Source organism: Mesoplodon densirostris, chromosome 1, assembly GCF_025265405.1.
Source record: "Mesoplodon densirostris isolate mMesDen1 chromosome 1, mMesDen1 primary haplotype, whole genome shotgun sequence".
In the NCBI taxonomy this organism is placed as follows: Eukaryota; Metazoa; Chordata; class Mammalia; order Artiodactyla; family Ziphiidae; genus Mesoplodon; species Mesoplodon densirostris.
Window position 1 is genome coordinate 10,273,195 of NC_082661.1, and position 17,625 is coordinate 10,290,819.

Here is a 17,625-nt window from a genome sequence, read left to right on the forward strand (position 1 = left end):
ATGTGCAACCAAGGTTGAGAACCACTGCGCTAGAATTTAGCTTACTGTATTTAATGTGTTTTCTTTGAGAGTCTGCAATTTCCCCTGTTGTTAATATCTTAAATTTTTCTTACTTTTTTTATGAGTAGACTTTTTTTTTAAAGCAGTTTTAGGTCTATAGAAAAATTGAGTCTAAAGTACAGAGTTCCTATATGCTCTCCAATCCCCCACTCCCAGTTTCCCCTATTATTAACATCTTGCATTAGTATGATACATTGTTATAAATGATAAGCCAACATTGACCCATTATTATTAACAAAAGTGCAAAGTTTACGTTAGGGTTCAGTCTTTGTGGTGTACATTTTATGGATTTTGATGAATGTATAACAACATGTGTCTCCCATTACGTTATTTTACAGAATTGTTTCATTGCCCTAAAAATCCCCTGTGCTCCCTCATTCATCTATCCCTCCCCTCCCAATCCCTTGACAACCACTGATCTCTTTACTGTCTCCATGGTTTTGCCTTTTTCAGCTTGTCATATAGTAGTGGAATCATATACAGTCTGTAGCCTTTTCTGGTTAGCTTCTTTCACTTAGTAATATGCATTTAAGTTTCCTCCATGTCTTTTCTTTTCTTGATAATTCATTCCTTTCATCACTGAATGATAGTCCATTGTATGGACGTACCACAATTTGTTTATCCATTCACCTACTGAAGGAAATCCTGGCACACATTTGCTTCCACATTTTGCATTTAATGAATAAAGCTGCTATAAACATTTATTTGCAGGTTTTTGTGTAGACATAAGTTTTCAGCTCCTTTGGTCAAATACCAGGAAGCACAATTGCTGGATTATATGGTATAAGTATGTTTACCCATTCCTTTTTAATGGTTGCATACTATGATATGTATTATTGATAATAACCCCCCCCCCATTGATGGACATTTAAGTTTGAAATTTTTTAATTTAAATTACAAATAATGCTACAAGAGAGTTTATACATCTTTTTGCACACATACTGATATTTATGTAGAATGGACTCCTAGAAGTAGGATTGCTCTGATCAAGATAATGTGAATTTGCCCTTAGCCACACGTAGTACTATCAAGTCTCCTGAGGAAAAATTTTGGCTGGACCTAAGGATTTGGAGGTCAGACTTAAAAATGGTAATTGAATCCATGGACATGGATGAAATTTCTGAGGGAGAAAATGTAAAGCAAGAAGAAAGAACAACCTAGAACAGAACACTAACTCCCAACATTTAACAGTCAAGTAAAGAATTGCCCTGGTGGTAAGAGAATAACCAGGATAAATGGTGTCAGGAAAGTGGAAGGCAGAGTGGGTTTCAAAGAGGAGGAAGTGGTCCTCTGAGTTTATACTTTGCTGAGGGTGGTAAAGACTGCAATGTTTTTTTCGTGTTCAATGCCAGGGAGACCCTTTGACCTTAGTGAATAGAATGAAGGTGATCGGACCAAGATACACATTGAAATAGCCTGTGGAGTGAGTGGGGAGGTGAGGAAATGGCCGTTAATATAAACGCTCTTTAAAGGAGAGAAAGAGTAAGGTAACTGGAGAAAAGGTAGGGGTCACAGAGAGTTTTATTTGTGCCAGATAGCAGAGTCTTCAGCTTTTGTGAAAGTTAGTGGAAAGGAACTATTAGAAAAATTCCAGAAAGTTGCAAAAAGCAAAACTTGAATTCGCCACTTGCCGGCAGCTATTTATATAGCATTTACGCTATATTAGGTATTATAAATCTAGAGGTTATTCGAAGTATACGGGAGGATTGCATAGGTTGTGTGCAAATACAACAACATTTTATATAAGGAATATGAGCATCCTCGGATTTTGGTATCTGCTGGGGGTCCTGGAACCAATCCCCCATGGATACTGAGGGATGACTCAGTATGCAGATTGAGCTGAGAACAAGAATGAGGAAGAGGACAGGTTTCTGGATTGAGACCTTTGGCAAAGAAAAGTGAATTTGTGTTTGCCCCTATGGTAAATACTGTAATTTCAAATTTTATTTTATGAAGATTTGAAAATTTCCCCAGGAAATTTTCAAAAGTCTTTGCTGCTTGAAGGTACTTTTAGAAGTCTCTAGCTTAATTCCCTTGGAAGGAATCAAAATCAACCCAAAGCCAGATTCACTCTTCGGAAATTAGTATTATAGCTAACTTTTGTTGTATTTGGGAATTTGACTTTGTGACCAGCAACGTCATTACCATTATGGTAATACCTTTCATGAGCTGTCAGATATGGTGGAATTTAAAGGTATTGATATAGAAAAAGCTAATTTGTCAAACCAAGGGAACATCATTGATCCTAAAATGAACTGATTGAACGTGTTTGATAACTAAAAAAAATTATTAGCTATTCATGTATTGACTTACAGTATTACCTTTTGCTTTTCCCTCTTTTCAGAACTCTACTTAAGATTTTTATTCTTATCTTGATAGCTAAATTTACAGATACTCTGAAGCTGGTAAGGATCTCTAACTTGCCAGAAGAAAAGAAACAATATGAAAATACCTCAGTAGGCTGGAGTGATGAGAATATGTCAGAACAAAATTTAACAATTGAAAAAAGTACAAACGTAATGCTTGGGTTCCAAACACACACACACAAATAGGAGGGTTTATGATGGGATGCTGAAGAACATAGTTTAGCATTTGTTAATTTTCTTATTTGAAATAATTTCAAATTTACAGAAAAATTGTAATACTAATACAAAGAACTTGTTCATATTCTTCACCCAGATTCCCCAGTTGTTAATGTATTTCCACATTTGCCTAATCATTTCATCCCTTTTGTTCTATATTTTTTTCTCAACCATTTGAGGGTAAGCTGTAGATATATTGAGCCATTATCCTTAAATATTTCAGTGTGTATTGCCTGAAAACTGGAACACTTTTGTACATAATCAGAGTACAGCCATCAAAGCCAGGAAGGTAACATTGATATATTACTACCATCTAATCCATGGACCCTATTCAGATGCCACAGATTTTTCCAGTGATGTCCTTTATGACACGAAACCACACACACATACTTACAAACCTACTTTCCTTTTACCTTCTTTTCTTTCTGATCCAGAGTTCAGGTTGGGATCATGTGTTGCATTTATTGTCATGTCTCTTTAGCCCCCTTTTCCCTGGAACAGTTCCTTAGTGCACTCCAGGTTTTTCATTACCTTGACATTTTTGAAGAATACGGTCCAGTTACTTTGTTGAATATCCCTTAATTTGTTTTCCTCAAATGTTTCTTCATAACTAGATTCAGGTTATGTAGTTTGGGGAAGAATACCCTGGAAATGATGCTGAGTTCTTTTCTTACTGCGACATCTGAGGAGGGGCACACGCTGTTGATTCATCTGACTGCTGGGGACTTGACGTTGTATCACTTCATAAAGTGAGATATGCAGGTGTCACTGCTGTAAAGTTAATAAGTATTTTGTATATGTTAGTAAGTAAATATTTTGTAGGGAGATACTTTGGGACAATGTAAATACCTTTATCACACTTATCTACTAATTTTTACTTTCATTGATGATTCTTATTTGGATCATTTATTACTGAGATAGCTGGCAAATGATTTTTCTCATTCAGTCATTACTTCTACTTTTCTTAGTTGGTATTCTACTACAAGGAAGAGCCATCCCTTCTCCGTTTGCTTGTTTATGTCATTGTGGACTCATGAAATCCTAACATTTTGGTCAATGTATTATATAATCGATTACTCTCATTATTTGTTTTGAATGCTCAAATTGTCTCAGACTTGGCCAGCAGGGACCTTTTCAAGGTGACTCCTGTATTCTTTTGACACATCTCCAACATATTTTACACGTTTACTTTCTGGCACAAAATATTCCAGGCTCATCTTGTACTTTCCCTGACCCAGCTCTGCATTCAGGCACTTCTCCAAGGAGCTCTAGTTCCTTTTTGTGGAGAGTAATATTTTGTAAACAAGATCTGGGCAATAAGTATGCTCATTGCTACTGGGGTTTCATTGCTTCCAAGCCCTCTCAACAGACAGATCTAGGAAATACACTCACGTACTTATATCTACTTGTGTATTTGTATGTCGATACAGTGTATAAACACCATGAGTTTTCACCTGTACCTCCAATTCTGATCCAACACAGCAGAACTTATTCTAGTCTTCTCCCTTTCTAGCCCTTCTCTGACAGAGAAATCCAGCTCCCATTTTTCTCAGTATATTTATTTATATGATCAGTTCCTTTGTATGTAAATAATAATCTCTTGACCACACAAGCCAGGAAGGGCTTAGGCGGCTCTGGACTCGCAGACTGCCTCTTTGGCCCCAGCCCCTACACACACCAGCAGCTGCACAAACCAGCTTCCTTTGTCTTTGAGAAACTCTGTAATGGTAAGTTTTACATGTTTCAATTTACATTTATTATATTGTTACAAGTTTTTAAGTGTAGCCTTTATTAGGGTAAACATTGGTGGTGAAAAAAGGAAGTATTTAAGAGTATATTTAAGGATCAAAACACATAGAGTAGAAATTTGAAAGAATACAACCCTTATTCATCATCAGGAGGGGTTTCCTGTTAGCATTTTACTTAGGTAACCAGTAACCAGGATCTAAGTAGAGTCCTCACGGCAGTGAGCTGAGGCAGGAGGTAAAGTTGGTGTGATTTTTTGTACGCTGTAGACTATGAGTCTGGCATTATCCTGTTTTCCTCTGGTGACCTTTTTACAGGGCTTTGATGCCATAACATCAGAACTAATCTGGAGTTCTTTCTGGTAAGAATCATCTTGATGAATTAGTTTTATATTATGATTTCTGGGAGTCAAGAGGTTTTTTTTAATTACCATCATATCACGAGTTTGACAACATTATGTAGCTTTTTCCCTTTAAAAAGATATTTCCACCAGGACAGTTAGGCAAGAAAATGAAATAAAAGGCATCCAGATTGGAAAGGAAGACATAAAACCATCTTTATTTGCAGATGACATGATCTTGTATATAGAGAATCCTAAAGACTGTACTAAAAAACTATCAGAACTAATAAATGAATTCAGCAAGGTTACTGGATAAAAGATCAACACACCAAACTCAGTTTTGTTTCTGTATACTTGCAATAAACCATCTAAAAATGAAATTAAGTAAACAATTTTATTTATAATAACATCAAAAAGAATTGTTAGGAACAAATTTAGCAGCGCAATGAAAAACTTATATTCTGTAAAATACAAAACATTGTTGAAAGAAATCACAGAAGACCTAAATAAATGGGGGGAAAAATTCCATGTTCATGGGTCAGAAGACTTAATATTGTTAAGTCTTCAAATTGACCTACAGATTAAATTCAATTCCTATTAAAATAACAGCTGGCTTCTTTGTAGAAATTGATTGTTGATCCTAAAAGTCACATGAAAATTAAAGGAACCCAGGGCTTCCCTGGTGGCGCAGTGGTTGAGAGTCCGCATGCCAATGAAGAGGACATGGGTTCGTGCCCCGGTCCGAGAAGATCCCACATGCTGTGGAGCGGCTGGGCCTGTGAGCCATGTCCGCTGAGCCTGCACATCCAGAGCCTGTGCTTCGCAACGGGAGAGGCCACAACAGTGAGAGGCCCGCGTACCGAAAAAAAAAAAAAAAAAATTAAAGGAACCCAGAATAGCTAAAACAATCCTGAAAAAGAAGAATAGAGTTAAAGACTGTGTGGTTCTGGCATATAGATAGACATATGTATTAGTGGACTAGAATTGGGAGTCCAGTAAGAAACTCATATTTATGGTCAACTGATTTTCAAAAATGATACCGAGACAGTTGAGTGGATGAAAGAATAATCTTTTCAACAAATGGTTCTGGGTCAACTGGATATCCACATGCAAAAGAATGAAGTTGATTCCCTATTTCACATGATATACAAAAATTAACTCAAAATGGATTGGATCCAAATGTAAGTGCTAAAACCATAAAACCCTTAGGGAACAAAAATAGGAGTAAACCTTCATGACCATGGATTTGGTGATGGTTCTTAAATATGACACCAAAAGCACAAGCAACAAAAGAAAAAGATAATAAATTCGGCTTCATCAAAGTTAAAAACTTGTATACTTCCAAAGACATCATCAACAAAGTAAAAAGGCAGGTCATAGAATGGGAGGGTGTATTTGCAAATCATATATCTGATAAGGATCTAATACCCAGAATATATAAACAACTCTTATAGCTCACTAAAAAGCCCAGTTTAAAAATGGACAAATGATTTGAATAGAAAGAGGATATATGAATGACCAATAAGAACATGAAAAGAAACTTATCATCATTAGCTTTGACCCAGTGCAAATCAAAATCACAGTAAGATGCCACGTCATACCCACTAGGATGGCTACAATAGGAAAAGCAGATAAAAACGGGTGTTGATGAGGATGTGAAGAAATTGGAACTTTCATACACTGCTGGTAGGAATGTAAAATGGTTCAGCCACTTTGGAAAACGTCTGGCAGTTCTTCAATAGGTTCAACAGAGAGTTATCATAGGACCCAGTAATTTCACTTTTAGGTATATATCCAAGAGAAATGAAAACACAGAAACTTGTACACAAATGTCCATAACAGCATTATTTATAGTAGTTTAAAAGTAAATAACCCATATGTCCATCAACTGCTGAATGGATAAATAAAAATTGATACAGTAGTTCCCCCTTAACCCTCAGGGGATATGTTCTAAGACCTCCAGTGGATGCCTGAAACCATGGATATACTGAACCCTATATACTATGTTTTTTCCTATATACATACCCATGATAAAGTTTAATTTACAAATTAGGCACAGTAAGAGAATATCCGAATTGCCAGCATCACTACCCTTGCACTTGGAGCCATTATTGAGTAAAGTAAGGGTTGCTTGAACACAAGCACTGTGATATTATGACAGTTGACTTGATAACCAAGATGGCTACCAGATGACTAACAGGTGGGATACACTGGACAAAGGGGATGATCCGAGGGATGGGGTGGGGTGGTGCGAGATTTCATCACACTACTCAAAGGAGTGCACCCTTTAAAACTTACGAATTATTTCTGGAATTTTCCATTTAATATTTTCAGACTGTGGTTGACCACAGGTAATTGAAACCGAGGAAAGCAAAACTGCAGATAAGACGGGGGGAACTACTGTGTATCCCTACAATAGTATATGATTTGGCAATAAAAAGGAGTGAAGTGCTGATGCCTGCTGTAATGTGGATGAGCCTCGAAAACATTGTGCTAAATAAATCAGTCACAAAAGATCACATATTATCTGATTCTATAGAGAGATTGGTATTGCTTAGGGCTAAGAAAGTTCGGGACAGTGGGAAGTGACCGCTAATAGGTATGGGGCTTCTTTCTGGGTTGCTGAAAACACTCTAAAATTGATTGTTGTGATGATTACCTACCTCTGTGACTACACTAGAAACCGTAGATTCATACACTCTAAATGGGTGAATTGTATGGTGTGAGAATTGTTGCTGTAAAGCTGTTGTTGCATATTCTTTCACAAATAAGCTAAGTTTAGATTTGTTTTCTTAGTTTTCATTTTTACCAAAAAAATATTCTGAGTGAAATGACTAGCTAACAGTATTCCTTACAGAATATGAAAATGTGTAATTCTCCCTGAGGGATTCCCAAGTCGATTTTTTTTTTTTTTTTTTTTTCGGTATGCGGGCCTCTCACTGTTGTGGCCTCTCCCGTTGCCGAGCACAGGCTCCGGACGCGCAGGCTCCGGACGCGCAGGCTCAGTGGCCATGGCTCACGGGCCCAGCCGCTCCGCGGCATATGGGATCCTCCCAGACCGGGGCACGAACCCGTATCCCCTGCATCGGCAGGCGGACTCTCAACCACTGCGCCACCAGGGAGGCCCCCAAGTCGATTTTTGAGTCTCCCACCAAGTGGGCTTGAAGACTTCACTGATTGAGCTCAGTTAATTTCTGTCATAACTGCTGTGTATTCCCTTGCCTTGCCCTTTGCTCTCCCATACTAAAAGCTTCCTCTCAGATTCTCTCCACCTTCCCCAAACACTCCCCCATGGCAATTAAAACATTTGTTAATACCTCTTGTCACTTTACAGTGTTCTAAATCATGTTTGGCTTTGAACTTGCCAGAGTTGAGTTTGGTTTCATAGTTGGGTTCCATCATGTATTTATTTGTTCAAATTTTCAAATTCCATTATATCCCCATTTTGCCCAATGATATTTAGCTTCGTTAATGTTACCGAGTCTACCATTTATACAGCTATCTTTATGAGAAACTGTATGTAAGAAGTATGTAACTTGTTTTTATGTTTATGTTTTCATGTTCTTGCAATGCTGTAACAATAAATAATGAAGTTAAGAAAACAGACTGTTTCATCAGTTTCTGGAAAGCCTAGAAGTTATAAAGTCTCTTTAAGAATAACGAATGAGTTAAATCCCCGTAAGTAGGAGAGGTAAAGCTTTGATCTCTAGGCTTTTTCCTTTGAAAGCACCGGTGATGTACAGTTCACCTCCTGTGAATAAAAAGCTGGGGGAAATCAAGCAGTTGCTGCCCACCAGAGTTTTCCTTGAAGATTAAAACATCACAGAGTTGACAGCATATTTGTATCACTAGTGATCAAATGCTCATCTCAGAAAAGGGTTTGCAGGATTGCCTTTGTTTTTTATTTTATGAAATTAAATTGTGATACGTTAGAGAAAGGAAAGATGGAAGAAGTTCTTGTCGGCAGACATTTTTAAGACATCTCAAAATGAGCTGGCAGTTTCCCTTAGATGAGATGACAAATGGCCTTTAATCTCAAAATGGCTTTATTTTTCTAGTATCTTCAAGATCCCCCAAGAAGAGGCCTGTTGCGCGGTATCGGTTTAGCTATGTAGCTTTTTGTCTACAAATGCTGATAACATGTATCAGGCAAGCAACACACATGATTCCAGGAGGGTTTTGTGAGGATATTTGCTTTTTTTTTTTAACTTTAGTAAATAAATCAACTAATTTTCAGTGTTTTAAGTGTCTGGTAGAATTTTTCTCATTTTAGGTTGTAAATTTAAATTTTAATACTAATTTTATAGATTCTACTAAGAATCAGAATCTGCCTTCATTGCAGATGAAATTAATGGTTATAAAACTACAGACTGCTAATCCCAGAAAACACAACTGCAGTTTGTATAATGATAGTTACTGGTTTCTGAAGTTAATACAATACCCATTGAAAGGGTAATTGATTTGATTTTCTGGCCGTAATATAAGATGTGGCTAGAATGCAATCCAAAAGAAGCTGTATTTAAATCTTTAAATGCATCTTATGGAATTGTTAAACACTGAGAACGTGGATGGACATTTGGGGAGGCAAGGGGAAGAGGGGTCAGAGAGAGGATTGTGTGTGTGGGCCGACTCCACTCTATTTCTGTATTATTTGAGTTCTTAAAAAAGCATTACTTTTATGGTTTAAAAAGATATAAAATAAGAAATGAATGTGCATTTTATTGAGTATTCAGTAATTTCATTGATGACTAATTCCTAGAAAATGTTAACGTTAGTTCAAGTCATTGAAATATCAAGTTTTAAACATTTTACAGTGTATCTTTTCTTTGTTTCTCTTACACTCTGTCTTGTTGATCTGTTTCCTTTTTCGAAAGTATTGGCGGTTTTAGATTGATACTTTGGCACCTTTGGCTAGGCAGAATTCTAAGTTTACATTCCAAATTTGAGCTGCAATTTAAGTGTTTTTAGGTAGGGAAAGATATGCTTGATTGCTACTTTTTATCTCTATGATGTTTCAGTGCCTTTTTTTACAGTCAAAGTGTGATAATGGGAAAATTTAAGAATTGGGGGCAATTAAGAAAACTAATTTGTATTTCAATAAATTTATTAAAAGTTTCAATTAAGTCTCAGTATTTCTGGTGAAATGGTGATAGAATGTCAGGAACACGGCATTTGGAATATTAAACAAACAACAGCAGTAACAGTTAACTACAATGCCAAGAACTTCCGAAGTATTTGAGCACTGAGACCAAATATATTTGCGTCTCCGATGACTTGGATATATTAACATTGAAGGGAATGAGGAGAGGGTTTTACAATTCGTTATTACCACTTTTTGTGGTAATTACATGTGATGTTAAAAAATCAACAGCTGGTTGATATCTACTTTTTGAGTATATTAAGCATTTGACTACTTTAATCCAGAACAAAGGCCTCAGAAGTATTTGGAGTAAAAAGAACTGTTGAACTTGATTGATTTCTTTGCTATAAGGTTCTCTAAAAATGCTATAAATTAATTTAGAAGTTTTATGAAAATTAGATATATAAGTTAGACAATAGATTCAGCAGCATCACAAGCCAGTGTGTGTTTCAGTGGTTGAATCTTAAAGCTTTTCCTGTAATCTTAATAAATAGAAATGAAATATATTTTTTGACAAATGAAACAATACAAAATTTCCTACTCTCTAAGAGGAGTGCACTCTAAAATCGTTGATGTAAATTATACATAATGGTGGGTTTTTCCTAATCTTCTGTTTTCATATTTATATGTCATACTAGAAAAGAATAAAAATTAGAGGGTGGCATTTCATTCTAGATAAAATAAGATAATGGCATATCAAATCTTAAGTTTTTATTTGTTAGAGTGTTCCATTCATTTGAATTTTAAAGGATGTCTGTCCTAAAATATTTTAGGATAAAGGTTTAAACTGTGAAACATCATTCTGTGTAGTTAAATATAGACATGCTTTAAAATGCCATTTTAAAAAGTCAGGGTTTTAGATTTAGCCGGTTTTGTGCAATTTTGCCACTGTCCTTGCTTCTCTCCTTTGCTCTTCTTACTGATCTTTACTAGTTTTCTATTTGTATTAGTTTCTAAGCATAATTGAATCTAACCTTTTCCTACTAGTAGCATTTATAACCAGGTGATGAAGAGTTCTGTGTTACAATCCATGTGCTTTAAACTGTCTGAAACTGACAGCAGGAACCAGGTCCCTGCCTTTTCCTTTGCTTGTCATTTACCCTGGTAAGGGATGTGGTAACCTAGTAAATGTTAAATATTTAGTTGTTTTAAAGTATGTGCATTTTCTCCTTCAGTTGGATAAAGTAATTTGTAAGAAACAACACATATTTTGAAGTCCAACCAGGTACACCAAAGCCACTTGAAGTATTTACAACAGAGAACATTTAATTCACGGAATTGGTGATAACAGGCAGTGGTATTGCTGAGAGCCAGGAGCACAGAGATGTGACCCAGAGAGTAGCAACATCAGGAAACCACTGCCACCCCTGGGCTGAAGAGAAAAGGGGCTCAGGGTCCAGGGATGGCAACCAATAGAAGCTGGGTAGTTCTAGGCAAAGGGAACAGTTAGAGATAAGTACTGTTAACAGGTTAATGTATGTTTGTCCAGATCTTTTTCTATGCATATACTAGGCTTTTAACACTGAAACTATTTTTTTTTCACTTAACAATCTATTTTCCTTTGTCTTTTTAATAGCTGTATAACATTTTACTGTATGGATATACCTTAACATGTTTATTAACCAGTTCTCCATTCATGGACATTTATGTTGCTCCCAGTTTTTTAGTATTACAGAGAGTATTGCTGTAAATATCCTTACACATATATATAAACACTGGTGTCTGTGTTTTTCTAGGACAGTGGTTCTCAATCCACCTCTTAGGCTTAAGAAATTACTGATGCTCAGTTTCCATTGAGACAAGTTTTTAAATCAGGATCTCTGGGAATAGGATCCAGGCTTTGGTATTTTTTTAAAACTCTTCAGATGATTCTCATATTTAGTCAGCTGTGGGATGATTCTGAGAACTGGTCTTGCTGAGTCAATGATTTAAAAAAAAAATTTTAGTAGATGCTGTTAACATTGTTTTCTGTATTAGTTAGGATTAAGAGCAACTGCCAATAATAGAAACCTAAAATAATTTGTCTTAAGGTAGTTTTTTCCTGTTTTATGTAGAATTCTAGACAGAGGCAGTCCAGGGCTGGAATGGCCATTTTGTTCCACGAAGTTCTCAGGTACCCAGGTTCCTTCTAGCTTTTGTTTTTGCTGAACCGAGAGAAAGCTGCAAGACAGAGGTTAGAGCTCCTACTGTGATATTTATGCTCTAAGCAGCAGAATGAAGGAAGGGCTAAAAAAGGAAGGAGGCGGGCTTCCCTGGTGGCGCAGTGGTTGAGAGTCCGCCTGCCGATGCAGGGGACGCGGGTTCGTGCCCCGGTCTGGGAAGATCCCAAGTGCCGTGGAGCGGCTGGGCCCGTGGGCCATGGCTGCTGAGCCTGCGTGTCCGGAGCCTGTGCTCCGCAACGGGAGAGGCCACAACAGTGAGCGGCCCGTGTACCGCAAAAAAAAAAAAAAAAAAAAAAAAAAAAAAAACGGAAGGAGGCAAAGACCCTGGGCCAGCTGTCCTACAAAACCCTTTACTTGTATCCTGTTGGCCAGAATTGGTCACAGGACCACACCCGGCTGCAAGGAAGGCTGGGAAACAGTATGCCCTGATAAAAACCAGGAGTTCTTCTATATGGAAGAAGAGGAGAACTGATAGTGGCCGTCTCCGTGAAACGCCCCAACCTGGCCAGTTCAAGTCAGCCCAGACTGCTGAGTCAGCAGAAAGCCTCACTGCAGGGATGGAAACTTCACACAGTGAATGTTGGCTCTGGGAGAGGCAAAATAAATTTAAATCAGACTCAGGAAAGATGCTGGAGAGCTGTAAACTTCATCGTGTATGAGAAAATAATAAGGACATTGAAAGCCATTTGAAAAATTGCATACAATTCCTTGCCTCTCCCTGATGTTTCAGCTCTCTTAGTGGAGGGAATTTACTGTCTTTCAGCAAGGCATTTGTTATTTATTAACATACTCAAGTTAGTCTTAATACTGCACACCCTCATTTGAACATACTGCTCAGAGAAGACATCTTAATACATAATACATAAGTTTTATACTTCGGTTAAGCATTCTTAAATTAGGAAATGAAAAGTGGTTTGATAGGTGCTGTTTTTAATCCATGTTTTTTGTTACTGCAGTGGATGAAGGTCGCAGTAAGGAACCGGACCGCCTGCAGGTGTTTTACAAGAAGGCCATAATGCCTTACGGTGTGTATAAGAAGCAACAGAGAGACCCGAGCGAGGAGGCCGCCGTGCTGCAGTACGCAAGCCTGGTGGGGCAGGCGTGCTCCGAGCGGATGCTGCTCTTCAGAAGCTGAATCAGCTCGTTCGCTGCTCTGCCCGGCACTCCTGCCAGCGTTGTGCTGCTGATGTGTGCTGCAGTGCAAGTTCATTACCCAGGGGAAACTCTGTAACCATCCGCAGATGAGACTTCTTAATTTTGATTGGTATATCGCTTTTCTAAAATATTTTGTGGCAACGTATTTGTGAGAATCTCATGGTTAATATAAAGATTTTTAAAATATGTTATGACCGAGACTCATAATTGGGGTTTATCATTTCGGAAGTCTGTTTTATGAACAAGAGACGGTAAACTTCTCTTGTTAATATTAAAACAAACTGTTTCCTCAGAGCCATTTAAAACATTAGTTTATGCTGAAAGACCTTAGGTGTGGGGAAGAAGTGGGAATTCTGTGTCATCACTTAGAAAATGTCTTCTCCAGGCAACAAAACTGAGCTGTTACTCAGTGTTCAATATTACATTACTGCCGAATGTTATATTAGGTAGTTTAATAGAAAACTTGAAAAAAAGGAAATAGTACAAACTTCCAAAAAAGGACGTTTGTTGTGTTAACGTCGGATGTCTCTTTACCCAGGACAGTCCTATTCGTGTCTGCTGTCTTGGCACAGTTATTATTCCTAGAATAATTATTACTCATGCTCCCTTTTACTCTCCAAAATATCCCAGTTTGGACAATAAAATATGTGATTACTGTAGCTATATATTATATTGTCGAAACTGGGATACTTTGCATTATTTCTCAAAATCTAAGAAGTGCAGTTTTTTTTAGAAAGTTGTTGGCTCCTGCCTTGACCGAAGCCCCATCTAAGGTAAATATAGACTAATTTTTATTTCCTTAGAACTCAGGACACTTATTTTTGGTTACTGATTAAAAATTAGTTTCTATCTGACTACTTTTATAGCTGTGCCACAAACTGCTTTTAAGTGAAGTAGGAATCATCTTGACCTCTGTTCCAGGGCAGGAGGCGAAACCACCCGGTTCTTGCACTTTGATTTGGGGGCCAGAGAGGAGACACCACACTTACTAGTCTGCAGCAGAGGCAGGTCCTTCTTTCCCTCTCCCTTCTCTTAGTTGGTTCATCATTCATTCAGCAGATGTCCCTTGTCCCCCACCTTCAAGGTGGCAGGCGCTGTGCCAGGAGGTGGGAGGGGGGCAGGCGAGTCGAGCTGTGCTGGAGGCGGGGAGGGACGGAGGAGGCTCACTCTCCTTGCTCTTTCTCAGCTGACCACCACGTGCTGCCACCTGCTTGGCCACTGAGTCCTTTTCATTTCTCATTTTGCCCACTTTCTCATTTTCTGTTGATTGATCTTTTTAAAAAACGTGTTATAAATCTTAGTGGCTTGAATCCCACTACTGATTTTTAAACTTTTAAGTTCACTGAGTTTAGGTATAAAACATTAGAAAATAATTTCAGCTAGCTAGAATAAAAGGAAGGATCATAAAACAATGGTTTTAAAAATCAGATATCTATCTAGAAGGTCAACATCCAAATAAATTGTATTTATTCATTCAGAGAGAGAGAGTGTGTGTATGTGTGTAGCACCTACCATGAGCAGGTACTTAGCTAGCTGGGGATAGAGTAGTGATGGCATGGATTTTGCATTCTCTGGAATTTTGTCCTTCAAAATAGTCTCCCAAGAGCGTTTGATAGACTCTTATTTAGAACTGCCTTCAGAATCTGTAGAACATATAAAAAATATTTCCCTCTAAAGTGAAGATAGCTTAATTTTTTAATGATTTATGAAAATGATACTTTAAGCAGCTAAACATTAAGAAAAGCATAAATAAGAAAGTAAGAATGACCTGAAATCCTATTGAGTTGAAAGAAATTTCAGAATAGGACTTCAGAAGCGTTGTGAGTAATTTCAGTATTATTAAAATAAGTAGGGTAGGTCCATACCTGGTACCCTTGTCATTGGAATGTCCAGGTTGATGTCATCAGGTGTGTTATACCAACTTTCGTCTTAGTATGTAGAATGGAATTCATTAAGATCACAACTCAAGTATCAGATGAAGAGAAAGCTTGAATCTTACTTCTTACCACAACTCTGGTGTTTTTCTGAAGAGTTCAGTTTAGGATTCCTTCAGAGGGAAAGGATTAAGCCCCCTACCTGGAACTGTGGTGCTCTCCCTGTGCGTGGCATTCTAGGTTGGCTCCATTGAAGCTCCAGAGGGAGGTGGGGATGAAGATTCTTCTACTCGCGTTGCTATTTTTGTGTGTTATTTTTCTGAGAGTAGACAGTGTGTTGATCCTAATGAACAAAGTGTCTTCTAAAGACGGTTATTTGTTCTTCTGAGCCCTGCTGAGTGAATGTTGATAGTGAGCTAGAAAAGGACAGTCAAGGAAAGTGACTTGGCTCGGTCAGGTGACAAGCAGTCTAGCTGAGAAATCTGATTTTACATTAATGGCTTTCATCTAAAGAAGGATGCATGAGAACCTTTCAAAGATAGTTTATATCTTTTCAAGGCTGGATGCTTTGCATTTACAATCTTAGTGCTGTGGTCCCTTTCTGATTTCAGATAGATTTATGCCTGCCTCCCTGTCTTGGGAGCAAAAATGTAATAGAGATTCCCCATGCTGTCATCTTTATTTAAATTATTTCAGTTCTGTGAGATTTTTGTTATCTTGTTTTTTTTTTAAATGTAATCTGAGCACTTTCTTTATATTCTGAAAAATAGAAGCTATTACCAGATGAATATATTATTCATTTGATTAAAATTATTTAGATAAGAAATTATTACTGTTTATGTTTGCTTTCAGATAGCTTATTCTAATTTTTATCCATTTTGCAAAATATCAGTTGTATATGATTTCTTATGTTTTGGAATTTATTATGTAAATGAACCTTTTCAGATTTCTGGACAGTGTATGGTTTCATTTGGTAAGCTTTATATTATTTCAGTAGAATAAAGATGAGAAAGATGATGATCAGCTACTTAAAATGTATCTACTCTTGCTCACTTTAAAGAAGGAAACAAAGTGGAAACAATTGGGAAATGTTTGAATTAGGCTAGTTACTCAAATGTGGATTATTTTCCAAAAGAAAACCAGTGACTGTAAGACAAAACACGTTTGATTTTTGCATGTGATATTTTTTGCTCTTGTATGTGCTTTTTGAACAGTCCATTTGATAAAACTTGAATGGAAAAAATAAAACTCCCTGTCTGCAGCGGCTGTTGGTGGTCATTACTTAAAGGCCGACGTGTCCATCTTTTGAATTCTTGGCACATTTCACCTGCAGTGAGTATGCAGGAAGCCGAGGTCGCCACTGGCTATGTGAATGACAGTGTTTAATTTGCAGTAATTGGAATCCCAGATCACTTAGTTACCTAAATCAAAGCATGATGGATTTCTTTCTCAGGAATAAATAAAAGTAAAGTATTACCTTTGGGTAAAAGAATGTCTATTCCCTAATTTTTCACAAGATAAATTAGGGAATAGGCATTCTTTTACCCAGAGGGACTCGAAATAATATTTAAGTAGCAAACTCAAGTATAATTTTTCTTTAAAAGTTTAGTTTTCAGAGAAATTTTCATAAATATCTCACAAAGCAAAGGGTACTTTCATCCTTCTCAAGAGTCCACAGCATATTTCTAGAATACATTTTGAAGTGTTTTGTCTTTTTACAGTTAAGGGGATCCTGGTGGGTTTATGATAAAATGAATCCTGTTTCCCAAGTGATTTGAATATTACTTATAACTCCCACTGATATTTTTTCCAGAATGGAAATAGCTTTATTGTTTTTCTTGTTTGAAATGGGTAGTGTTCACCAGAAGACATTTAGACAGTATAGAAAAGTATACCAGAGAAAATAACAATCACGTACAGTCCTGTCACTGACTGTTACTGCTGTCGTTCACATTTTGGTGTATGTCCTTTCCAACTTTTTTCTACTTAGATTTATGTATATGTTTTATTTTGAAATAAATTATGCCATGTATATTTCATAATTTTTTCATCTATTTTTTGAACATCTTAATTAACTGTGAAAATGAAAATAGATTGGAAGAATAATCATTTAAATGGCCGTATACTATTCCACTGTGTCTATACTCTTTTGAGACAGGAGGTTTAAGACTTTAGTCTCATCTTATGGATGACAGGAGTTGTAATTGATCGGCATTAATTGTTTTTCTCAGTTCTTTGTAACTTACTTGGCAACATTGTTCTTATTCCTCATTGCCTGATTCCCTTTGCCTTTCACTGGACAATAGGAATTTTCTCCTTACTTGAAGTTTCAGAAAATGTGTGGCTTTTAAAACTTAGTGCCCCTCCTCTCATTGTCCCTCAACTAAATATTTTCTGGGAGACCTACACTATTGTTTTTACAGTTTGCACACCTCTAAAATTTCCAGTTAGAAAATGTCTTATTTAAAAGCTTAAAGTTATTTTTAAAACCAATTAAGGTTCTGATTCATTGATTCTTTGTAGAACAGAGGTCTTTAAAATGCGTATCTGGAAAGGGTGGATAACC

General features: G+C 37.0%; 1 protein-coding gene across 6 annotated transcripts in view; it reads left to right on the forward strand.

Moving 5' to 3' along the window:
- Positions 1-17,074, forward strand: part of ATE1 (arginyltransferase 1) — a 168,575-nt gene extending 151,501 nt beyond the window's left edge. For all 6 annotated transcript variants that reach the window (XM_060098710.1, XM_060098746.1, XM_060098738.1 and 3 more), the window contains one exon: positions 12,987-17,074. In XM_060098710.1, the coding sequence (XP_059954693.1) occupies positions 12,987-13,165 (179 nt within the window). In that variant the 3' untranslated portion in view covers positions 13,166-17,074. The remainder of the gene's footprint in view (positions 1-12,986) is intronic.
- Positions 17,075-17,625: the final 551 nt, after the last annotated feature.